General features: G+C 45.5%; 4 protein-coding genes across 7 annotated transcripts; 2 read left to right on the top strand and 2 right to left on the bottom strand.

The window, feature by feature from the left end:
* The first annotated feature begins 36 nt into the window (after nt 1-36).
* On the top strand, nt 37-10,841 carry ntn5 (netrin 5). Its single transcript, XM_049756676.2, has 7 exons — nt 37-150; nt 4,420-5,810; nt 6,189-6,377; nt 6,620-6,769; nt 7,288-7,338; nt 7,561-7,641; nt 7,715-10,841. Exons 2-7 carry the CDS (start codon nt 4,430-4,432, stop codon nt 8,185-8,187), a joined length of 2,325 nt encoding a protein of 774 aa, XP_049612633.1. The 5' UTR covers nt 37-150; nt 4,420-4,429; the 3' UTR covers nt 8,188-10,841.
* A 1,433-nt stretch (nt 10,842-12,274) lies between these two features.
* cfap184 (cilia and flagella associated protein 184) lies at nt 12,275-14,100 on the top strand. Of its 2 annotated transcripts, XM_049756762.2 has the most exons (4): nt 12,275-12,400; nt 12,512-12,748; nt 12,983-13,333; nt 13,613-14,100. In XM_049756762.2, the coding sequence occupies exons 1-4, from the start codon at nt 12,365-12,367 to the stop codon at nt 13,904-13,906; spliced, it is 918 nt and encodes a 305-aa protein (XP_049612719.1). In that variant the 5' UTR covers nt 12,275-12,364; the 3' UTR covers nt 13,907-14,100. The 2 variants fall into 2 exon arrangements, with proteins under 2 accessions (XP_049612719.1, XP_049612708.1); XM_049756751.1 differs by having other exon boundaries at nt 12,275-12,748.
* Nucleotides 14,101-14,229: 129 nt separating this feature from the next.
* Nucleotides 14,230-15,101, bottom strand: ccl36.1 (chemokine (C-C motif) ligand 36, duplicate 1). The gene is made up of 3 exons (XM_049756826.1): nt 14,936-15,101; nt 14,755-14,866; nt 14,230-14,686 (listed from the first exon to the last, which is right to left on the bottom strand). Exons 1-3 carry the CDS (start codon nt 15,003-15,005, stop codon nt 14,593-14,595), a joined length of 276 nt encoding a protein of 91 aa, XP_049612783.1. The 5' UTR covers nt 15,006-15,101; the 3' UTR covers nt 14,230-14,592.
* A 155-nt stretch (nt 15,102-15,256) lies between these two features.
* On the bottom strand, nt 15,257-24,390 carry tbc1d14 (TBC1 domain family, member 14). Of its 3 annotated transcripts, XM_049756688.2 has the most exons (14): nt 23,940-24,390; nt 22,462-23,164; nt 21,124-21,247; nt 19,508-19,632; nt 18,781-18,863; nt 18,587-18,704; nt 18,394-18,500; nt 17,784-17,864; nt 17,633-17,721; nt 17,459-17,530; nt 17,244-17,372; nt 17,052-17,161; nt 16,275-16,533; nt 15,257-16,198 (listed from the first exon to the last, which is right to left on the bottom strand). In XM_049756688.2, exons 1-14 carry the CDS (start codon nt 23,986-23,988, stop codon nt 16,142-16,144), a joined length of 2,106 nt encoding a protein of 701 aa, XP_049612645.1. In that variant the 5' UTR covers nt 23,989-24,390; the 3' UTR covers nt 15,257-16,141. The 3 variants fall into 3 exon arrangements, with proteins under 3 accessions (XP_049612645.1, XP_049612653.1, XP_049612663.1); XM_049756696.2 differs by lacking the exons at nt 22,462-23,164; nt 23,940-24,390 and adding an exon at nt 21,767-21,936; XM_049756706.2 differs by lacking the exons at nt 21,124-21,247; nt 22,462-23,164; nt 23,940-24,390 and adding an exon at nt 20,289-20,677.
* Nucleotides 24,391-24,449: the final 59 nt, after the last annotated feature.

Here is a 24,449-nt window from a genome sequence, read left to right as displayed (position 1 = left end):
CAATCTCACTCCCCTTCTTCCTCCCTGCTCCTCCTCTTCCTCCTTCATCTGCTTTCCCCCCCTTCGGCAGGCCAGCAGACAGACGCGCGAGCCGAGACTGGATGTGAGGACACTTTGGTAGGAGAAGCGCCATCTCGGAGGACGCACATGGTGAGCGAGCACGCACCTTTGCCTTCAACTTTTTTATTCAAATTATTATATTTATTTACCAAAACGAGTTAAATCACGCCGTTTTTCAACCAAAGCAGAGAAAATGATAATTAATTAATTAGGGCTATTTTTTACCAGTCATTTTATTTATCAGTTAAACAACTGTAACATTTTGTTAATTGCCTACTTTAGTTAGGCCTAAAAGCAAAACCTCCCCCCCCCCCTCCAACAAGTTTTTCTGAATAGTTTAAACGAGTTAAAAAAAAAAAAAGCCTAATAATAAAAGGCTTTCTGCTTCATACGATTTATGAGCATGATTACTGGGAATAATTACCAGCAATCAATATAAATGTCATCTTCTGTAATGACCTTGCATCTTGTAATGGCGCAGCTCTGCAAATATTTTACTTCCAGGAACCGAACAGATTGCGGCAAATGTGCGCAATTAGCGGCCATAATTGACGCCATCAAGATGCTTCTGTTGTTCTAGCCAAAAGTCGATGGAACCGCAAAAATATTAGAAATAAATAAATAATGAAAGACTTTGATGTTCAAAACCTTGCACGATGTAATGATGTCTCTTACTTTTCCCTTCTCTGTCTTGAGGGATTAATGCGATTTAACAAGTCTTTATGTGATTGAATAGGGCAAATGAATAATGCTGTCGTCATGAGCTCATCCAAAGAACTTGTTTTATTATCTCTTGCCAGTAGTGCAAAACCCACTAGTCATTATTTCATGAAGCTTTTTAAAGGGGCCAAGGATGGATGATCCATCCGAATTGGGGGGCCTTGGCAAACTTGGGTTTTTTTGTTTGTTTGTTTTTAAGCATCTGACACAAAATGCATGTGTGAGCCATGAGTAATCCTGTGGGCAGCATGTGGATTTAATTGATACACACATGCATACACACATAGCCTACATGTTCACCAGCATGCCTCATCCTTTGGAATCACAGTGATTTCATTCCCATCTGTTTTTCAAGATCAACATGTGAAGCCTCCATGGGAAGCCAACTTGAACGTAGGGGCGGGGGGGGGGCCACGGGTTGGGATTGACAGAAAGTTTGCTTTTAAATCTCATCAAGTGGTTGACATGTGGTATTCTTCAAAAATAAACCACATAGACGCCTCCGGTGGCAGATTCTGTGGTGTGGGGAAGAAATATTGTCAAATGAGGGCCTGGATTGAGTCAAAAGCAGTGCTTTGGGGTCATCTTGTGGGGTCTCGGTGACATGGAACAGAAGTGGGTCAAGTGGCGAAATGTAGCACTTAAAGAATAGTATTGTTATTTACAATTATATGAATACAGTGTATATAATTTTACAATCAATTTCTCCCAGGAAGTCATTACTATCCACGTCTTTTATGTTGCAGGGAATCGAGGCGCTTCATTTAGATAAAAGTAGTGCTTTGCAGCCATCCCGTGGGATCAACAGTTAATTGGCAATTCGAACTTATTAAACATGAGCAACCCGTGCAAATAATAACCATAGCACGATATATTTTTTCTAAGTCAAAATAAGGGACAGAAAAAGAATTGATTTCCATCGTCACTGGAAATAACAATGTCTCGTTTGTTTTTTCTACGATAAATCCCAAATCCTAACGACAATAGACTAAAGATACATGCTGGGCGCTAATCCACTTTGTGACACCTCTACCACTAAAATTAGATTATTACACCAAAAATGGAGCAGCTGGAATTTGCTCCGTGTGGAATAACACACACACACACACGCACGCACACACACACACAGGAATGTGGTTTGGGAAAACCAGGCTGCAGTGTTGTATTTCTGAGGACAATTGCAAATTAACAAAGGTGTCAGAATGGTTACATGTGCCAACAGATGTGGTGCAGCTTCGACTTTGCGCACGAAAAATCAATTCTTACACTCCGCACTTTTAGACCAACCGCACGTAGCTTTGACTTCGCCTCCGCCCGAGCCGCTGAAGGCCCATGACGAGGAATTTTAAAATGTGTGAGACTCATCTGCTCACTAGAACACACCCCGGACACACTGGAGGGCAAGCTGGCTGGAGAGCTAGACAATTCAAAAAATAAAAATAAAACAAACAAAAAAGTGCGTCCAAAAAGAAGCATGTGATCCATTTATAATCATGAGGCATTCAGCTAAATTAGCCTTTTAAAATACTATTTTCTACCCCACAAACACATTTAAACTGATTAAAACATATTTAAATGTATTTAAAAGGCGGCTCGGTGGCGCACTGGGTAGCACGTCCGCCTCACAGTTAGGAGGGTGCGGGTTCGATCCCACCTCCGGCCCTCCCTGTGCGGAGTTTGCATGTTCTCCCCGAGCCCGCGTGGGTTTTCTCCGGGCACTCCGGTTTCCTCCCACATCCCAAAAACATGCTTGGTAGGCCGATTGATCACTCCAAATTGTCCCTAGGTGTGAGTGCGTGTGCGAATGGTTGTTTGTCTCTGTGTGCCCTGCGATTGGCTGGCAACCGGTTCAGGGTGTCCCCCGCCTACTGCCCGATGACGGCTGGGATAGGCTCCAGCACGCCCGCGACCCCCGTGGGGACTAAGCGGTTCAGAAAATGGATGGATGGATGGATGTATTTAAAAAACACTTAATATTCTATACCCTAACCCTAACTCCCTCAATTTTCTAAATAAGAGGCACGGTGTGCTTGCTTCAAATTATTATTTTGTCACTCCTTGTTGAAAATTACTGTAAAGCTGACTCAAATAGCATCAAAATCGTCTATTTAAACATCAAAAAGTACAACAAAGCCATATTATTTAGTCGATTATCTTAGAAAAACCCCATTGAGGATCTAACAGAAATAAATATTAATGGTATTGTCTTCATAAACCTTCAAACAAATGCTACTTTAACTTGCACGGAGCTGTATCACATTCAAGAATTAAATATTCACAAACCACAATGTTCAAACACACCATCGTCTGCTAGCTTAATGCTAACATAACAGTGAAAAATAGGCTAATTATATACCCTACTGTTTACTAGCTGCTAATATAAATTAGCATTGAGGTCATTCTAAACCTTCAAACAAGTGCTGTTTTCAATTTTCTACATTTAAACACCAAAGTGTTACCCAATGTTTGCTAACTTAATGCTAATGTAAACAGCTTAGCTGCGCTAATGGAAATCAGCAAAAGATAGTAATTCTAAACCTTCAAAAATAGTGCCAACCTACACATAGCGGTAGAAAAGAATGTGTATTTTTATATGCCTAGCATGGTGGTGTCCAAGCTGTAACATACCCCCAGGTTGTCAGCACGGATTCTCGCCAGCCTCACATAGTTGGATCAGAAGATCACCCCCCGCAGTTGGAGAAGTTGAAGTCATCACGCCACTATTTCCTTGTGTCAGCTGGCCGTTCTACACACACAAATTGTGTTCTTTGCGCTTCTCCCGTCCTGTGTGTGTTCTCTCGGTCATAGGACATAGACAGGTGCATGTCCTTTCAGGGTTGGTGATCCGCTTCCTGAGCCAGACCGTCCCTCTGGAAGCCTCATATTTTGCTTGCTAATTGAGCGTGATGACGAGGCGGGACAGGCTCTCGGCCCTCGCTGACTTTGCTGTCAGTGTCAGACGCTTGTTAGGACGCCGTTAATCTTGTAGAGAGCGAAGGGGCCAGGTGACACACGAGCGAGGGTGGGAAATATAACCTCGAGGAGAAGCAAGGTGACGGAGGAAAGAAACTAAGAATGGAAGATAATCTGAAGAGGAAATCCCTTTTGGGGTTTGTTGTTAGTATTGACTACATTCCAAAAGCAACTCTCGAACGGATAAATTCCTGACAGTTGGATGAATTATACTCGTCACCAGATGGGAGAAGCAGGAAGAGATTTGGTCTCACCAGAGACGAAAACAATTCATGTTTGGGGCTCAAGCAAGATTTCCATGGATAAATCATTTCCCCACAACGCGACCGTGACCGCCGCTTGTATTGCGGGGCCAAAAGATTTTAGGCAGCGCACACCTCGACCCAATCGCACGCTTGCGGGCGGCGGCGTTTCAGAAAAGGGAGAGCCATAAATGGGACAGTTACGCTCTGGCTCCAGCTGTCAGACATATTTTTTGCTCATTTCAGACAATCGCAGCCTTTGAGCACACGTACGCACACCGGAGCAGTTTGGAGATTCAGGTTCCTGCATGGGTTGGGGGTCGAGTTGCACTGATGCAATATTTTTTTTTAAAAAAGGCGACTTTCACCAAAACCGGTGACCCTCATGCAACGTCTTCTAATGTCCTTTTATTGTCCTCCACAGGCTGGATGACATGATGTTCCGGATCTTTTCCCTCCCCCCTCCTACCTCTCCCTTCCTTGCTTTCCTCCTCCTTTATCTTCTTCCTCGGCCTCTGCTCTTCTCCTCGCTGTCCCACGTCCCGCTGAGTTGGGCTTCGCCTCACGATCCCTGCTACCACCCGGACGGTCGTCCTCGCCACTGTTTGTCCGAGTTCATCAACGCCGCCTACGGGGTCTCAGTGGACGCCAGGCGCTCCACCCGAGCTTTTGACGGCAACGTCACCACCTTGACGGATCTTCACAATCCTCACAACCTCACCTGCTGGCAGGCGCAAGGGGGTCAGGACAGCGGGGACTGGGTGCTCACCGTGCCCCTGGGTCGGCGCTTTGAAATCACCTACATAAGTCTGCAGTTCTGCTATCATGGAGAACCGTCCGACCCGATCTCAATCTCCATCTTCAAATCCATGGATTACAGACACACTTGGAGGGCGATGCAACATTACTCCAGCGATTGCCTCGGGGATTTTGGGCTCCCCTCCCAGACGGTGGCCCAGACCAGACACCAGGAAACGGAACCGCTGTGCTCCGATCCTCGGCCCTTGCAGAGGCAGCGGGGCGGTATGGTGCTGGCGTTCTCGGCCCTCGACGGCCGCCCGTCGTCTCCAGATTTTGACTACAGTCCCACTTTGCAAGATTGGGTGACCGCCACAGACATCCGTGTGGTCTTTCATCAAACATCCGCCGGCACAAAACTGAGTTCGGGAGTGAAGAACGATGGGAGGACTGAGGAGGGTCGAGTTGTCGATCTCCTGAGGTGGAGTTCGGGCGCTGCCGGTGATCCGATTGGCAACGTGCCTTCCTTTAATAACAGGGCCACAACAAACTCTGAAATGAGCACGCAGAAGAAAGCAGGCAAGCTTCGAGGGAGAAGTCATCACAAGGTAGGAAACAACGTGACCAGTAAGGAAAGTGGGGACACTTACAGCTCGGAGGTTGAGAGCGCTAGAAAGCTTGGTCGTAAGAAAGACGGCGAGGAGTGGCTCCTTTGTCCAAACGGTGACTGTAACTGGACAGGACGCCAAAGAGCGGCCAAGGGACGAGAACTGAGAAAGCGAAGAAACAACCATCCCAACATCCCGCAAACCTCCAGGAACCTTCAGGCGGCGCTGGCGGCATCACAAGCTCCGCCTACCGTACCCTCCCTACCTCCTCTGGCCCTCTCTGACCTGCAGGTAGGGGGGCGGTGCAAATGCAACGGACACGCTTCCAAGTGTCGACGTGACGACGCGGGGCGGGCCGTGTGCGTATGCAAGCATCACACGGCCGGCCCGGATTGCGACGTGTGCGAGGACTTCTACTTTGACAGACCCTGGCATCGAGCCACGCCCACCCACCCAAACCCTTGTGTGGGTAAGTCATACCTCGCAGTTACTGCAATCTGGTGAACTCCGGTTCAGATTCATCCAAGGTCCCTCCACAAGTGGTCAAGCATACAAAGCCGCCGGTACACTTTCAATAACTTCACAATCACGAGCTGCACAGCTTAACTGACACCCAGGTATACAGGCTAGCTAACAGCTAGCCAGTTAGCAGCCAACAGCAGCCAACTCTACACTGATTGGATGACTCCCATGTCTATTCGACAGGCTAGGCCCTGCCTTTTAAAGCCACACACAAAGTGACAGATAGTACAGTGTATTTGCTTACCGTTGTATCTTTCTAAAATATTATTGCTAGCATAACGGTCTTGAGTTTGACACGAGATTGAAAGCATTTCCCCTTCTCCAGCGTGCGAGTGCAACGGCCACTCCAGCAAGTGCCGCTTCAGCATGGAGGTGTTCCAGCAATCCGGACGACGTAGCGGCGGCGTGTGCCTCAAGTGTCGCCACCACACGGCCGGACGCCACTGCCAGTACTGCCACAACGGCTACACCCGGGACCAAAGCAAGCCGCTGCACCACCGCAAAGCCTGCCAACGTCAGTTCGCTACAAACGCATGCGTGTGTGTTGGACGAAATGTAAACGAGTGTGTTTTATGGCTGCAGCTATTCGGGACGCACCTGTAACACTGCTGTGACCCATGACCTTTGACCTTTCTGCTTGAACCCCCATTGATTTGGTTTCACAGCTATAACCGGACCCCTGAGGCGTGACCATGACAACGATGCATTGAAAACAATCTGAATGATGATTGACCTTGGTTCTCCCCCCCCCCCTAGCTTGTCAGTGCCATCCTCTGGGAGCGGTGGGCCGCTCGTGTAACAACACGTCGGGTCAGTGCCTTTGCCGACAAGGAGTGACCGGGCTCAGGTGCAACCGCTGCGCCCCTGGATACAAACAGGGCACGTCGCCTCTGCGCCCTTGCGTCCGTAAGTCGATCTCGCCAAGCACAACCTCGCATCACCTGTCACACGGCTCAAAACAGGCCCAGACTCATAACTCTGACAGCGAAAGCTCTGCGTGAAAGAAAACCTTGTTTGTTTTTACTGCCAGACAGGGGGGGGGGCTAAGTATAGCATCCATTAGCCTCCTGCAGGGTATTTAACTGTTCGCCTGACTCTCCTCGCTTGTCAAGACAAACATAAAGACATAACACGTTGTAACAAAAGTCAGCTAGCTTAATGCTAAAATAACGCGATAGACGGGAAGGTTAGCGATTGGGTAAGGGGATGTTCCATGTCACAGGCCGAGTTGTGACAGAAAGGACCAAACCTGGTGTGGTACGTGATAAATGTTTGCACTTTTACAAGAAGCCTGGACAATGTATGAAAGGACGACTTGCGACTTTACAATCTGAAGAAGTCAACATCTGCGTGAGGTTTGTTGATCGTAAAAAAAAGACCCCACACAAAAACGTGTCTGACAATTTTTTTTTTTATCCTTGCAGGGATTCAGGAGATTACTCCAACTCCAGTTTTTCAACCTCAATACGGCATCGGTGAGTAACAGTATAATTAAGCCTAAATTCATACGGTCTGATTTTTAATTGGATCATGTGACTTGACCTCAAGAGGCTCAAGACTCTTCGGGAATGTTTGCGTACTGCTCAGGAAGGTCATCTGTTGGTCACTAGATACTCTGATGACAAATAGAAGCGGCCACATTGTCACTAATGAGACGGCGTGTGTGTTGTGTTCATGTTATCTGCCACTGGCCATAGATGAGGAGTGTGTGTCCCACTGCCAACCTTCTCAGGGCAAAGTCAGGATGAACTTGGACACGTACTGCCTCAAGGACTACGGTCGGTTGCTTCATTCCAGCCTTCGCTCGCTTTGACTCGGCGAGAAATTGACAAAGGTTTGTGTGTGTGTTAGTGTTGAAGGTTCAGGTGAGAGGGATGGAGCGTTCAGGTCCCTGGTGGCAGTTTTCCATTTCGGTCCAAGTGGTCTTCCGTACGGGATCCGCCACGCGAATCCGCAGGGGCCCCCAGTCCCTTTGGGTGCCTGACCGGGACCTGACCTGCGGCTGCCCCGCTCTCCACGTGGGCCGGACCTTTTTGCTGATCGGGGCCGACGAAGGCGAGAGGGATCGGGCGCCGGACGAGAGGAGGTTGGTGGCCGACCGCTCCACGTTGGCCCTCCAGTGGCGGGAACACTGGAGCCCCAAGCTGAGGGGCTTTCGCGGGCAGGACAAGAAGGGCCGCTGTGCCGATCGACCCCCCAACCAGGACAGGAATCCGTCAGAACCGCAGACAGGATACATCCCCCCTCACCTGCTTGCCGACACAGACAACGGAAGCTCATCCGGCGAGGTCTCGACCTTGTCGCCACAACACAGTCACTCGTGAACAAAGACATTCAGTCTTATTTTGCTTTTTTTTTTTTTTTAACGCTCTTTGCTTTACCACCACTTTCATGCTCTTGTCATAAAGTTAGTTTATTTGATCTCTTTGCTTCATATTTATTGTTATAATAATAAATACAAAAAGAGGCGCGTGATAATGGATGGAGCGCCACATTGTTGGCCACGAGTGCATGCAACTCACAGAAAGCGCCGGGAAGTGTGATGTCATTATTTGGGCGTGGCTACTTTAGAGCGCCTCGTTGTCCTCTTTGTTTTGCGGTATATTTGAATTTCTAAACCAATCACGTCCATATTTGGGCATCTAACCTGCCGTCATGGCGACTGCTTCCATTTGGGAGTCAAAACATCATCGCCCAGTGAGTACGTGTGTGTATATGTGTGTGTGTGTTACATAAAGACAGATGGGAGAGCCCCTTTTTGCACAGCGGCCATGTTTTGGAAAAGGCGGCTGCCCATTGGTTGCCTGGTCATTGGCAGGAAGTAACAAAGTGCATATGGGTCAGTGTGCGCACAAGCATGTCTGAGAGGCAAACTATCTGCCCTTCAGTGTGTGTGTGTGTGTGTGTGTGTGTGCGCGCACCTGCCACACTGGGTCTGCAGGAAGCACCTGTCAGCGGCCGTCTCCTCTCGGCAGCGCCTGACGACATGAGCGTTTGATCCCCCCCAAAGTCCCCGAAGGCACACACTTACACAGACACTAACAGACAACTTAAGCCTGGCTGGCGCGGACCGTGCGCGGCCATGTTGTTCACACGTCTCCCCACGCACAAAAACCACCGGACGTTCATATAAGTTGGAAATCGGGAAAAGTTCACCATCAATATTTATTGAATATTATACTAATATATATTATACTAATACAAAAGGTAAGTACATAAATACAAATTAAATGTAAGACAACATGAAACATAAAAAAAACTTCTTATGTGTTCCAGTTAAGAAAAGAGAAGCCAACTGGAGAAAGGATAATTAATATTAGCATAACAAGAGTGAAATGTATTCATTTTTAATTCGATTAAAATTGAGCTGGATTAATTGTAAATTTGTTTACATTTTAGAAAGTCCATTCGTTTTTATAAAACATTTCTATGGGACAAGATTTTTTTTTTTTATACGCACAGCAAAAATGCAAAGCAGGCACCGAGTGTAGAAATTCTTCAGAAAATAAACGAGGAATTTTAAATAATGAATGATGACTATTGAAGGAAAATTTGATGTATAAAAGGACAATTTCAAAAGAATTAATTTTAAAAAGAGGAGAGTGGATTAAGTTTGGCTGTAGCAATGCAAAAATAAAATGGAGGTATAAAAGGACAATTTCAAAACAATGAATTTTAAAAAAAGGAGTGTATTGGCGTTTGGCTGTACAAAATGTGCACAGACGATGATGTCATTTGTGGGGCTGATGGTGTGTGGCTAGAACTTTTAAAATGTGGTTTAAAAAAAAAACATTTAATTAGAGCATCAAGGTCAAAGCAGATTTTTTTCCTCCCCCTTTATCTTTTTTTTTTTTTTTGGAGCTGCCATAAGGACCCCGGGCTTCTGTTAACCTGGAAGTCCGAGGGTCAATCCCCGCCATCCGCAGCCATCATGCCGCCGCCGCCACGGCAACACAATCCCGCTCAGATTAGGACTAATGAAGAGCAGCCAGACCTCGCCACAACATTCAACCCGTGTTTTCTACATCTGCTTGTGGAAACACCCGAAATTTTTCGTCTTCTCACTCAGCGCACTATGCGAGTTTTTTCCGTTGTGTTGAGCCATAAAAACATTTACTCTATATAATTGACTGCATGTGCTTTAATATACGGATGATATTAAATCAATTTCTATAAAAAGAGGTTTGTTCATTTATTATTGGTGGTTTGGCTTTGTTGTCCTTCTCTGTGGCGCAGTCGGGGGCACCAAAGTGAAAGGTTTTTTTTTTTTTTTTTTTACTTGAAGTTGTTTGAATTGGGAGAACTGGGGGCAGTCATCAAAAGGCGAAAGACTCAAGGGAAGGAGAAGTAACATTAAACCGGCACGTCCAGGTGGTGGACAAGTACAACGGCGTGTGTGTGTGTGTGTGCGTGCGTTTTGACGATGAACTCCGTCTAGTTTGATTTGAACCGAAACCAATGCGATTTCAGGCTCCAGAAGGTGACCTTTGACCCTTTTCCCAGCGTATGCAAAGTTTGATTAGAACACAAAACGCAGTTCACTTAATCATAATAATCAAATCAAATTCTTAAGGCAGAATTCAAGTATCATGAGACCTGCAGATAAAATCTCATGATGTTATTTCAGCTCATTTGCATTTTCTTTGGACGTCACGTTACTTTTCATGATTTGTTGATACTATAATGTTGGATGTCTTCAGATGATCATGTTGTTGTCTCACTGATGGTGGTCTGACATGTGGGTGGTCTTGTGGTCAGTGTCTGTGTCATGTGGCAGAAAGATTTTACGCTGCAGGTAGCACACGCACGTGCACGTGCGCACACACACATTGGCAGTGTCATGGCTAAATTATATTTCTTCCTGCCACTTGAAAAAAAAAAAAAAAAAAACCTCCATACAACAATGCTTTTTCCTAAATGTAATTTAAATGGTTAAATAACTACTTTTTAAGATTTGAAAATATTTAATAAAACACAATTTGACACAAATAGCTTCTAAATACTATATTAAAGATGCAGAAACATTATTTTGTCCAGATAGGAGTAGCTTAATCCTGAACTACTGAACTATATTTTTTATTTGAGTAGTGAGCACGATTGTGGCTCAGGAGGACACAAAATCACAGCGCTCCCCAAGCTCCAACGTGAGCCCCCGTGTCTTTTTAAAGCTACATCTCAGATTCGGTGTCATTTTCAGCGCTGCGGTTAGAAGTCTGGACGTCTAGACAAGTCCACCGTGTGCTTTTCGGACTAACTATATGAGGAGTCGTTGGGAACTCAACATATATGTAGCAAATCAGTTTTTTTGTTTTTAAAACGGATAACAGCATTTTTTTTCATAGAGACTGTCAAATTTAAAACCAGCATTTAAAACAGTAAAACACATTCGAACAAAATCACAGCAACAACAAATCTAACTGACAACCATGTCAACTAAAGGGAGAAGTATTCAAGTGATCATCATCGCTTCACCACTGCACCCAATCAATGATATAAAAATAAACGGGGGAGAAAAAAAAAAAAATAAATAAAATAAACAAATAAAGTATCCATTAAATGGGCCCATCAACAACACAAATGATAAAATTAAGTATCTATTAAATGGGCCCATCAACAATATCTGCCAAATAGGTTTTAAGTTGATGAATGAATCAATGTAAAAATACATATGAATTAAGAATACTCTTGTAAAATGCCACTTGACAATATTGGTTACTTATTGTTTAAAATGTAATTCGTCTTGGACAAAACATGTAAGAAACACACATAATTTAGTTTGTACAATTAAATTCCCGTTGACCTACAACAGGTTTTCAAATAAAATATTATCAGATACATACAAAATATAAATTATGTGCTCCAATGGCAGTGAAGATAAATCTCTCTAGCTTACGATCTCAGTTCAAATTTTGGGGTAAGAAGATCCAACATAAGTACCAACATAAATTAACTCAGTATAACATGAAAGAATTCTATCTAAAGAGCAACACAGCAAAATTAAGTGAAGACGAAATAAATATAGAAAAAAGAATTAATTACTGCCTGGTTAGTAATAAAGCATGTTTGGGCCTATTAGTCAGAATGAAATCATTACAAAAAATATTAGTAGTAGAAGAAAGAGTAATAATAGTAATCGGTAGTGGTAGTATGTAGTCGTCGTCGTAGTGACGCCAACCTAGAGCTGACCTAAGCACTAATGAGCACGCAGTTAATTTTAGAAAAATAAAATAAAAAATATTAGATAAACATAAATAAGTCAAAATAAGTTTGAATAACAAGAAAAATGTTTTTGTTCACTATTTGAATAATGATTGATCAATCGCCGTGTTAAATATTGTTTTTTTTAGGATACACTGCCTACCCGTGGCCGTCTTTTGTCATTGCAGCCTGGCAGAGACGCCGGCTCGTTACCATAGCAACCGAAACAAAACGAAACTGCAATTGCTTGAGTAGTGCGCGAGTCCTCTTACTAAACAAACACGATCTTTCAGATCAAAATCAATGTCTACTGGATCAGCGAATTTTTTACAAAATGAGGTGCAGAAAGACACAGGCGTTGTTGCCCTTCAACCCAAAACAAATCCTACTCGTGAAGATCTTAATGGAGATGTTGAAGACATCAAAAGTGACGCCATGCTCCTCTTGCAGGAGCTGGAAGAGGAGAATCACAGAGTGAGCCGGCGCAACATGGAGGTGCAAGCACAGCTGGCCATCTACTTGAGGAGGACGACCCCCCATGAACAAGACCCCGAGCCGGACATGAAGGAGTACCACGAGTGCCTGGAGCGCCTGACGGAGCTGAGGAAGCAGAGGGCTTCACAGATGGAAAGAGCTCGACAAAAGGAAGAGGAACTGAGGCTTGACAACCAAGAGGCGCTCAATGAGGTAGCAAGATTAAAAGTAGCTAGAGGGACCCAATGTGTATTCAGTGTTTTTGTCGCCATCTAGCGGCGAGGCTTTGGTGTACGATTTGTGAGTCTTTTTTTTTTTTTTGCGTTGTTTTTACGTTGCATCTCATCTGCAGAGGCTGAAGAAAATAGAAATTTCTGGAAAAAAAAAATCCACTACACCAACAAAGTATTTGTACTTACGACACGTGACCTTGGTATTTGTTCTCAGGTGGAAAATGAATGGCGATTCCTGTTGGGTTTGAAGAGGAAGCTAGCCGTCTCGCTACTGAGAGAACATTTGTCTCCAGGAGCGGCCCGAGCCAAGGTGGACGCCGCGCTGGGGTCCGAGCAGCTCCGTCGCCAAGAGCTGAGGAAGCTGCGTCTAATCCACGCTGGAGTGGAGAGCAGGGTGGTCCGTCTCGAGGCCAAGCTCGTCGAGGAGGAAGAGGAGGAGGGGCGGGACCTCTTGCAAAGGCAATTTAAGCACCTGCTGGCCCAAAGGATGCAGCAGAGGAAAGCGGACGAGCGTAGGAGTCAAGAGGCCTCCAAGCTCCAGAGGAACATCAAGCGTACATTAGAGGTTTAAAGTCCTTCCTTGGGAAAGACCGTGTCGTTTAATCTTAACAATGAAAAATGCTTTTGACCGGCTAACAAATAGCACCAATATTAAAACTTTAACAAACAAGTCAAGTCAAGTCAAGTCAAGTCAAGTCAAGTCAAGTCAAGTCTATTTGTACAGCCCTAAATCAAAAGCAGTCTCAAAGGGCTTCACATAGAGACAGATATTTGAACAAACTATTGAGCAACACAAGTAGAACAATACTCACGGGTATATTTTCGTTGTCCTCTCTTCTCACAGTTGCTGTGCAACATAAAGGAGAAGCTGCACTGGAGTCAAACGGAGGTGCAGACCAAGCGGGAGCAACTGGCCCAGCTGGAGGTTGAGCTAACCTCCAGGAGGGACTTGCTGTACCGGACTAAGCGGGCCGGCAGCGGCCTACAGAGGGAAAATGTGGAGCTGAAGCAGACGCGAGGACTGCTAGGGAACACCCTCCTCTTGTGGGACTTTGGGGTCACCATGGGCGATGCCCAACGACTGGAGGACAAACTGGAGAAGCTCAAACGTCGGCGGGAAGAAATTGCTTCAGCATAGTTCTGTTTTAAGCAGTGGTCCATTTATAGATTGATTCATGCCTTGACCAGACTTCAGACTCATCAGAGATGCTGATTATTAATCATATGAAAAGTTCTGGGACATTTTGTTATTGTCCTGTTTTCTTTTTCCTTTTATATTTTACTGAAATCTTTTTCTGTTTTTAAGATCGAAATAAAATTGATCAATCAATATTAACGTGTGCGGATTGCTAGAGATGCGTTTTGTTCTTTATTTGGCTCATAACAACGTCTTGGAGAATGGAAAAGTGTTATTCATCATTTATATAATTTCATAGATTAGTTGAAATGAAGGGAAACTGATTTACACGATTAGTTTATTGGAGCTCCATTGACAAACTACGAGCCCCCTCAAAGTTGGCATTTTCATTGTCAGCCAGCAGATGGCAGCATTGTCCAATAAAATCACGTCAAGCGCAATGTCGGCATGTTATCAAATCTAAGATTTGTCACTTAGCAATTCAATGATTTAAAAGCGCAGTTAATTGAAATGCTTTGATTTCCTACAACCCATGAGACTAGATGGATTGTCAATTAAAAACAAAAGTGGACGAAAACATGGCCAGGCGCACATGACTTATTTTTTGTGGTTTGTGACAAAGTAAAGCAGAATAAGCAAGTGGAGACGAGGCGTTTCACAAAAATGCAGGCTGGCAGGCGCATCCTTCAGAAGGTGGATTCGTCCAAATACTTCATGATCTTCTCCACCCAGGACGTCGTCGGGTTGGCGCAGATGCGAATGTTCCTTTTGGTCATCAGTCTGCAAAGGATCGACAACATTTAAAGATGCATTCATAGTCGTAAAAAAAAAAAAAAAAATCAACTTACATGACTCCTACTGAGGGACATCGGCTGTCAGTCATAAAATATGACTCGAAGCGTTTAGGGCTCAGCTTTCTTGGGTAGTAGTCAAAGCAGCATTCTCGAGGATTGATGGAATCTGGCAAATGAAAGCAGAATGACGCGTGGCTCGAAGGAACAGAAAGGCAAAAAAAAGTTCAGGTCTCACTGTTGCCGAAGACGGACGAAAGCGTCACTGCTGCCAGAGAGCAGAAGAGAAAGATGTGCATGCTCTTCATGATGCTGCCTTGCGGAGATCTGAATGATGAAAACAGTCACGGTGTTTCTGAAGAAGACGCTCAGCTTTACATTTATATACACAACACGGGACTTTCTGCGATGTGGAAGAAGGGTGGGTGGGCTCTTGTGGTTTCGACACGACTTTCACATGCTTCCGACATCAAACTTTCCACTCTTCTTTTAAAGTTGCAACGGAAACCAAATGTCGTCGTCTTCATATGTCAATCAGTGTGCAATTTAACAATTAGAATATTTGCAAGTTCTTTATTTGGTCAAATGACAAGTTCGTTGCGCTCCAACGGTCAGTCCAAAGCAATAAAAACCCAAACGTGGAGAGGACAGCAAAATTAAAGACATGAGAGTGCAATCAAAGTTTACATTCAATTCCGTGGATCAAACGAGAGTCATTGTCGCATGTAACAAAAGATTTTCAGAGGGGCGTGTCTCATTCGGGAAACACACACACACACACACACGGGTAAAAATACACATCTCCAAACTGAAGCGAGCCGGAGGGATGACATATGATGCACCCGAAAGGCCCAATGTGCAAAAAAGTGTTATTGCAGGTCTGTGGTGGGTTGCTGTGCTTGGGGGAGTGCAAAACCACACAGACAGCTTTAAAAAAAAAAAAAAAAACATGATGTTTCCTGTTAACCCACAAATTTCATCAAATTGAACAATGGTCCAAAATTAGAAGAAAAAAAAAAAAAGTGATACCCCAAATTCTCACCGCCGAAATGGAAACAGCTTGAAGGAAAAGTGCAACATCTTTACCGTAGCAGTTGAGATGAACAAATGAGTCCGACAGGACTTCTTTTTTTTTTTAGCCCCTTTCGATAAACACACACCTCACACAAAACGAACACGGACGAGCTGAAATGCGGAATGAAGTGGTTAGTTACGTCGCGGGAATATTGAAAGGCAGCGTCTGACCTCGTTTGCGGAGGATCTCGACATGTAACATACAAGAACCGAAAGTGATAACTGGCATCTTGGTGGTCCCATGGGGTCCGGGAGTGTGTCGTCTTGGTGAAATAAGGCACCCCTGCTCCGTTACTCACGACGTAACTCCGTTAAACGACTCGAGTTCCGTCTTTTTTTTTTTTTTTTGCTGCTGCGTTTCTTCCGCGCGTCAGCGCTTCAGAACCGGACTCCCTCGCTCCGGATCTTTCTGTAACGTTTGCAGAACCTAAAAAAGGACGCGGTCTTGTCAATAATATCATCACGGATCAAAAATGAAAATAATATGAAGTGTGTTGGTCTACCTGCGCCCATTTCCTGTTGCGGCTGGTCATGTGGACGGCGGCGATGTGCTGGAAGAGCTGCTCGGCGGGGACCAGGTCGGGCAGGCGGGTGAGGAATTGGGCCATGTGAATGAAGTCCATGTTGGTCAACACGTCCTGGAAGAGGCGCAGCAGGCCCAGCGCCGTGCGGAACAGGAACTCGTCGCCGTCTCGGCAGAAGACGTCCCACACGCGAGACGCCAGGTCCAGTGGGAGAGACTTACTGTACAAGGTGAAGATCCTGGAAGGGGATTGGATTTTTACTTCACCGAGTATCAAAAATTATCCATATTGATCGGCCCTAATATTTCAGTGCCCATGGGCGAATCAAATAGTTTGTGGCAGCAGGATGTATGCAAATGGAGTATGTTTTCCAATCACTCTTTTTAATTGAACTGACGGCAAAAAAAATTATGAAAATATCGAACAGAAATCCAAATGTGTAGTCAAACAAGTCCAACTTGAATCGTTGGAGAGCATTTTAGGTTAGCCCCTACAATTTCCTCCCAAAGCCAAACACTGAGTATTATACTAAACGGTCATGTTTGATGTGTGAAATTTAAAACGGAAATCTAGGAAGTTTCAAAGTGACACAAACCCCCGCTGACACCCCCCCCACACCCCCACAAACAAACATTTCCTGTTTTCACAGCAGCTCAAAAAAGGCGCCAGACGCCATGAGAATGTCACAACGGAAGCATTTTCAAGTCAAAGTATTGAGGAAAAAAAAAAAAAAAAAAAAAAATGAAAATGGCTTACCAGTCGATCAAATAAATATCAGGGGTCAGGTTGTTCTTCTTGAAATGTGCAAAGAGCTTTGGTAGGTTTTCCTCAAAGAACACCTCAAATGCAGCAAAGTAGGTCAACATCTGCGGGCGCAGCGAAAGAACACATATGAACACGACGCGTCGTTCCCGACTCGATGGTGAGCTCATTTTGGCGTGCACCGACAAGGCTGTGGTCCACGCGAAAGAAGGCCATCTGACAAGGTTTGTTGAGCAGGTTTGCAAACGCGATGAAGGCGTCGGCCGTGTCCAGGTTCAGGATGAGCACTGCCGCTATGAACGACATTCCCTGCACCTGCAAAAAAAATAAGCACAACCACCAAAAGTCATCAAGACTTAACAATCCTCAAGGACTTGAGAAGTTGGAAAGGTGCTACTTACATAGCCGACATCGGGCCGGTAGCAAGTGTAAGCTCCCAGAATGCTGTGGAGCACGTCATGATAGGGCCCGCCCTTGACGACATAGAAGACAAATGATGCGGTCACACATTCGGGCCAAAAAGTGCCATCCGACCCCCGCCCCGAGGGGGGGGGAAGCTTGAGCCTCCCACCCACCTGCTGGAAGATGCACAACTGTGGGAACGTTCTGGAGATGTCCAGCTTGATCAGCTCCAAGCTTGACTCCCGATTTGACGAGTCCGCATCTGGGGGAAGGGCAGCAGAAAGGTCAAATCCGCCAGTTTCGGTGTGACTCGTCCGTCCCTACCTTGGCTTTCCGCCTCTGGTGCGCTAGCTGGTGTGCTCTTCCACTTTTCTTTGGCCCGTGCCAGACAGATGTTATAAAGATCTGCGGGGGCAGATAACAAGGACGGTCATTATGGTGATATGGAGCTAAAAATGTACTGGGTGGATTTATTTATCAGTCTTTGGTCAATAAATCTTTTGGTCTGCCTCTGTGTGTGGTCTGGTAGCAAATAGCCAGAGAGATTATCTTCTAGTAGATCTAACGAGGCTCTGCATGGTCTTGCTCCCTCACTCCCTCACACTGAGAGTGACTGAAAGATTTTGAAAATATAAAGTCCTCTTGCCACCTTTTTTTATTAACAAACAAAAACAATCGATAAGACTAAAGTGTAATTGCACATCCACCGCAGTAGGTGGCAGTGGTGCTTACATATTTTATTTTTTTATCTTCAGATAAATGGATGGCCTTTAAATAATTGCTGTCAGACTAAAAAGCAATAGCGATAAAGTTATTATTTGCCCGAAATTGATCTATTTTAATTGTTTGTTTCCTTTCATGTTAATAAGGATGCAACGTTTTGGAGAGGTGTACAAATTTATAATCGCCATTGTCAATAACTGAGCACCAGTACCATGCGTGATGTTGAGTTCGTTGCCCACGGCCAGGCTCCACACTTTGCCTCTAACACTGGGCGGGATCCCCTGCCACCACAAGTCCCTCACTCGTCGAGACGTGCACCTGAGCAAAGAGGTCAAAGGTGATCTCGAGTGACGACGACCTCTACGACTGCGATGCTCTCCCGACGCGACTCTTCAGTAACTAACATGGCGCTCCAGTTGGGCAAGATCTCCTGGTTCCAAGTCTGAGCTGCCGAGCCGATGCTCTCCTCCAGCTTGCAGCGCTCCTCCAGTTGCTTCTTCCTCTTCTGGGCTTCCTTTAGCTCTACAACCGCATAGGCGTGCTGAGACACGAGGGGAAAGGATGCGAGCGAAAATCAAGTGTTGCGAGATCACGTTACCTCGCTTCTTGGCCTGGGCCACCATCTCTTCGTATTGCTGCCTGTGTTTCTCGGCTTCCTCGGCCGGCTTGGCTGGAAGGTTACTGGAACGTGATCGCACACGCAGCACAGTGATTAGCGAGTAGGTAGGCCAAGTCAAAAATGTTCTTTCCAAAATGTTCTAGGCACCCCTACTATCAGAATTTTTATTTATGTCTGTGTTTGCCTCGTAGCTACTTGCTGTCCCCTGAAAATGACATGACTGCCTAGGGGCTCGACTTGTGAACGTCACATGACCAAACATATTAAATTCATATTTCACAAGTGCATTAATGTCTTTAGACTGGTGAGGGCGCATACAACAAAAATATATTTTTCTGCTTTAAGGTAGGTTATAATTGCAGTTAAAATTCATGCTAATTCACATTAGCATTTGTATGGAGTTTTGCATGCTATGTTAGCATTAAGCTAGCAAAATATTTGATTCAGTTTGGTAGTTCAATATTTTTGAATTCTCTTTTGTTTAATGTGTCGTCTCACAGCGCTGTAGAAAACTTTTCATAAAGTTCGCTGTAGTGTTCTGAGTCCACAAATAAGGCTGGTGAGATTTGTCCAAGGACAATAAATACAAAAAAATGGGAAAGAATGTGAGGAATGCGAAGATAAGAGCCACACTATGCTTTCATCATCTTTGTGCAAAGTGAAACCGATAGCAGCTGAAGACAAACACAGCGGCGCCTTTACGTACGCAGGTCTGTCCTCCAGTATGAGAGCGGTGGTGGAGAGCGGCTCAAAGTCCAGGTTTTTCCTCACATTCTGCCTGGGGGACGTCAGATTGCCGTGTCCAGCTCTGCCAGTTTTTGTTTCATATTCCTGAGAGAGAAAAAAAAAATGGCAGACTTTCTGACCTTGAACAGCAGACAAGCGCTAGCCAATCGCACATCGTCTCATGAGCGCGACTGTAAATAGGTCAAAAGCAATACGATCGCACGCACACACATCTGCGTACGCGTGCTAGTTAATAATGCAGACCGAGTGATCGGCGTACAACTTTGCACGCCGACACACTCTGAACGTGCTCGACGACTGATGACGTTAGATTGATTTTTTTTTTTTATTAGAGGCAAGAGCACAAATCTACGAGGAGTGGATTTAATAATAGCCATAAAAGCCTTCAGAGGCACTAAAGGTGAATGGAAGGTGCAGCCGAACAGTAAATATGTTGTAAAAGGAGCCGGGCGTACTTTGACGCCAACACGTGCAAAGATTTTTCAAAACAAAAACAAGCCGCTGTTACAGTGATGTAACATTAACATGAAAATAAGAAAAGGCTCTTAATAACACCGTGCTAGCCAAAAGCTTTTCTTTCGACAACCTTGTGAGTCATCCACCTGCTACAAGAAAAACAAAGCACCTTCCAGGAACTCAAAGAGGCCCATTGTGTGAAATCAGAGGGATCCTTCCGCCGAACAAGCAAAGGGCGCCGCTAGCTGGCTGGCTGGCTCCCGACAAGCACAAGGCTCACTCACCATGAACGCAGCCGTTCCGCGCACGACGACGACAGTCCTCCGTTGGGATGGGGGGGAGGATTGAGCTGCAAGTGTGCGTCTCGGCCGAACATTAGCTAAACGCCATAGCCGCTCCCGAGGGGCTCGCTACTGGCGAGGACCGGCGGACGCGGAGCACGGTGAGACGGTCGAGGGACACGCCCCGCGTCGGGAAAGATGCAGTGGCATGGCGGCCCACCCTTTGCGCGTCTCCCTTCCCCCGCCTGTCTAAAGAGGGATGCTCACGCCAGCTGCTCCGCATCGGATCTGGAGCGAGCGCTGTGTGTGCGCGCGTGCGTGCGTGCTTTTTCCACCGCACTGAAACGCCGTCGGCTCGGACAGCCTTACAAATCGATCCCAGAGAAACAGATTGTCAAAAAAAAAAAAAAAGTAGCAAGACCAAAGCATGATTCTGCTTTCTTAATGAGGTTGTGCCATCTTTAAAGTAGCGGCACAACACAAGGCTTGAAATCGGATCTTTTTTTTTTTTTTTTTCCTTTGTTAACCGATTCCTCAGGGGGGATATGAGGTTACAGCGACGGATCAAATTGTGAAGCGCGAGCGTGGATGTCCAGCGTGAGGCTTTTGGTGCCCGGGGTCGAAGGCCGAGATGAATTCCTTAGCGCCAGATACATCCGTAAACAAAAGTGGGCAAAACAAAAGTGGGCAAAACAAATAAATACAAGTTGGTGGAGAAAGCTAATCTCATAATTTCACAGCTGACAAAGTCCTTGCATAACTCTGTGATCTTATCGCTAGCAAGGAGTCATAAAAGCACTTTATCATGGCAATAAAGACGTCCAAGCTTTCAAGTTACCTTTTGTATTCTTTTGGGGTCCTTGATGGGCACCTCACGTGGTGGCACCTTCCCGAACAGCTTCCATCCGGCGTCCCGCTGCTCCACTGAGCGACTGTCCTTCACTTTCCTAGCAAAGAGATTCCTGAAAGAACAACAACAACTTATGTGAGCTAGTACACCCTAAAACATAATTCTCAGTTGACCTTTTGACAGATCACAATGACGACGTTTGGCCTGATGGCAGCAGTTTTGAGTAAGGATAATATGCAGTCAGAAATTGTCTTTGAAGGGATCGATGTGTGTCTTTTTTTTTTTTTTTTTGCGCTAAGCGACACAAAGCCAGAGTGCCAGACACGTGACATTTTTTTTGCTTTCACGTGCGCCGCAGAACAAATGTTGACGTTGGGGCAAGCTGAAGGGCGGCGGCGCTTCCGAGTGCGGCGGTAGGAAAGTCCAACGTTGCTGCCGCACGAACGCGGAGACAAGCTGTGACGAGCGAGAGTAAGCCAAATACACGCCGACATCAAAGCGCTGCTGGAGGCCGCGACAGTAAATCCAAAGAATAGCGTTTGAAAACCAGCGGTAGTCGCCACTTCATCGACTTATGAGTAAATCACAGCGAGTGACAAACCAATCAAATAAACCCAAAATGTCCTCCTACCAGTCAAGGTACAGAAGGAGCGACGGGGCTGTCATCCTGCTCTAACAGGCTCAAATGAGTGTACCCAAAAGTTGTGAAGCCAGGAAATTCGGTAATGAGCGCAGAACCAGAGGTGCACATTCCATAGTTCTTGTCCATGCAGTGAAATGTCCTGAAATGTCCTGAAGGAACATTTCATTCCTAAAAGCTCCACCCTTTGCAGTGGGAGGGTGGTAAAGTCTGAAGGGCAGCGAGAGAATTTTTAACTTTACAACGTGAATGCCTGATAATAATAGCACAATACACTGGATGGGAGCGTGGTGAGAATCGTGAACTAGGGTCACCGGTGGAACCCCGTCAGGACAAGGCCAAAAGCAATAAATGGTGCTTCCGAACATACCAGGCGAGTGGAAAAGGATTTGCGCTGATTAGACCGCTGCAGTAAGATTAAAATACAGGGTGCTGACTTTGGTTATTTAGGGTGCACGTGAACCGACACTTTAATAGGATTCCTTCGTTATTTGCTTTGCAAGCGTTGCTGCTTTGTGTGTTAAAGGAGCAGTTAAATAAAGTTCACAGTCAAATGGTAAACAGGGAATTGCATTGCCTGTATCGCCGGTATTAGCTAGCTAGATGCTAACATGCATGGATGCATTTGGAACATATTCCCCTCAAAGAAATAAGATTTACTTTATCCTGATTTTACTAGGACTTACCTTTTGAATAAGCTGGTGAGCGATCCAAGTTTCTTTTGCCTGCCATCCTCTTCTTGTCTCATGTCTCCAGTGGAGAAACCTTGGAACCGACCATCGAGGTCCTTCGAGCATACCGGCAACGAAGCAAGCTCCACGTCTGAGAAGGGAGCCATGCAGCATTCGTCCGTCTCTAAGGTGACGATGGCGCTCGAGTCGGAAGTGACGGTGAAATGCACGATGTCCTCGTTGGACACCGAGAGCTCCGTGCTCATGCTGGACACGCTGCACACGGAGACGTCGTCACTGCGGTTTAAGGTTCGGTGGCCCGTGGCGCCGCTGGGCAATCTGAGGCCCGGGCTGAAGAAGCGGGTGTTGTCGTAGCCGCTGCGCGGGAAGCTGGACGACTTGGGCACGCCGTTGCCGTCGGAGGGGTCGTCATCTAATGTTAAAGTGGCGGGAGAGTGTAATCCGGTGAGATCCGGAGGGTTGAGCTCCAATGTTGGGATGCCAGAGTCCTGGGAAGTCAGACTGTGACTGTCTAGGTCGAGACTGAGCTTCTGTGGGTTGCTGTGGAAAACCGAGGTCGAAGGGGGACATGGTGTTGATTCACTTTGAAGCACCGTGCTCAGATCAGAGATCTGCTGCTTGGAGACGTCTTGATGACTGGAGATAGAAAAGCTTCTTACTGTGCAACCATTCTCCACGATGACTTGTCCGGAACCACCTGAGAAATAGACATTTCCATTTAATGTGGAGCAATATGATGTCACATCGATATTTTGGTGTAAGCTTAGCCTCTAATAGATTCAATCTGACATTGCTTATTGTAATTCTGATTTATTATTTATGTAACAAAACACACAAAAATAGGACCTTGAAAATTAATTGGCAGTATTAAAGGTGGGGGTAGGTCGCGAATAAATTTTCCTAATTCACTTAGCTTGAAAGGATGCAAACACATAATGGAAAATACTATTAGCAAGCTAACACTTAGCATTGATTTGTGTTGTTGAAACTCTTTAAGCAATATTTCTCAAAAGGTGGAGCAACATGTAGACAGACAATATTACGACAATTCTTCTGCAATTAAAAAAAAAGTACTCAAAACAATATCTTTACCTAGCTTTTTAATCAAGCAATATGATTGTACTGTATAAAAACAAAACCATACAAGAAAATAATCTGTTTTTATACAGTGTCATTTCTTGGGCTGTAGTATTGGTGCTTTGGATGTATGACAACAAAAGCCGAAAGTAGCTTCTTACGAATTTATCCATATTGTGTATTTTTACGGTCTATCCTGTTGTTTCTTTTCAATTGGGTTCATGTCTGAGGATTCTTAAGTGAGATAACGATTAAGCAGCTTTCAAGACACATCACGTGCATTGCACTAAGCTTAATACAAGAAGTCTCTGGATGTTTACTTACTGTTGAAGGATATTTCAAAAGAGCTGTGGTGTTGTCAGTGTAAATAAAAGTGTGTGTTTTAGACAACCTACCACCGCGGCTCTTCGTCCGACCACAGTCACAGTGGATCGGGTTCGCCATGGGGGCCGCTCGAAGCTACAGGTGGCCGGCAGTCGTCCGCGGGGAGCATCGCTCCATGGTGATGCGGAAACTACTATCACCTCCCCGAATTCTCCTCAACGCAGTTTGACGTGGACAAACAAGACCACCGCGAGGTCATTTAGCGACGGAGGGGTGAAAAAAAAAAAAAAAAACACTTGGCACGGAACTCGTTCGCTTTTACGTCCACTTGTCTTTAAGCCGATCCTCACTGGGAGCGAAGCCGGGTTGGACCCTCTTGAAGAAATATTAACACCTCCCTGGTGTTTGGTCGGCAACGCGAGTAGAGGAAATGAATAAGTTTAGTCGGTTTAGTTCTCATCTTGTACCTGTCTGCCTGTTTCCGCCGCCATTTTAAAACAAACTTGCGACCGGGTGTAATCGAGCCCGGAGTGTTGACGTCGGATGGAGTCACCTGTCCACACCACAGACATAATCAATCG

This window comes from Syngnathus scovelli, chromosome 1 (assembly GCF_024217435.2).
Source record: "Syngnathus scovelli strain Florida chromosome 1, RoL_Ssco_1.2, whole genome shotgun sequence".
NCBI lineage: Eukaryota > Metazoa > Chordata > Actinopteri > Syngnathiformes > Syngnathidae > Syngnathus > Syngnathus scovelli.
This window is presented reverse-complemented; position numbering and strand designations above follow the sequence as displayed.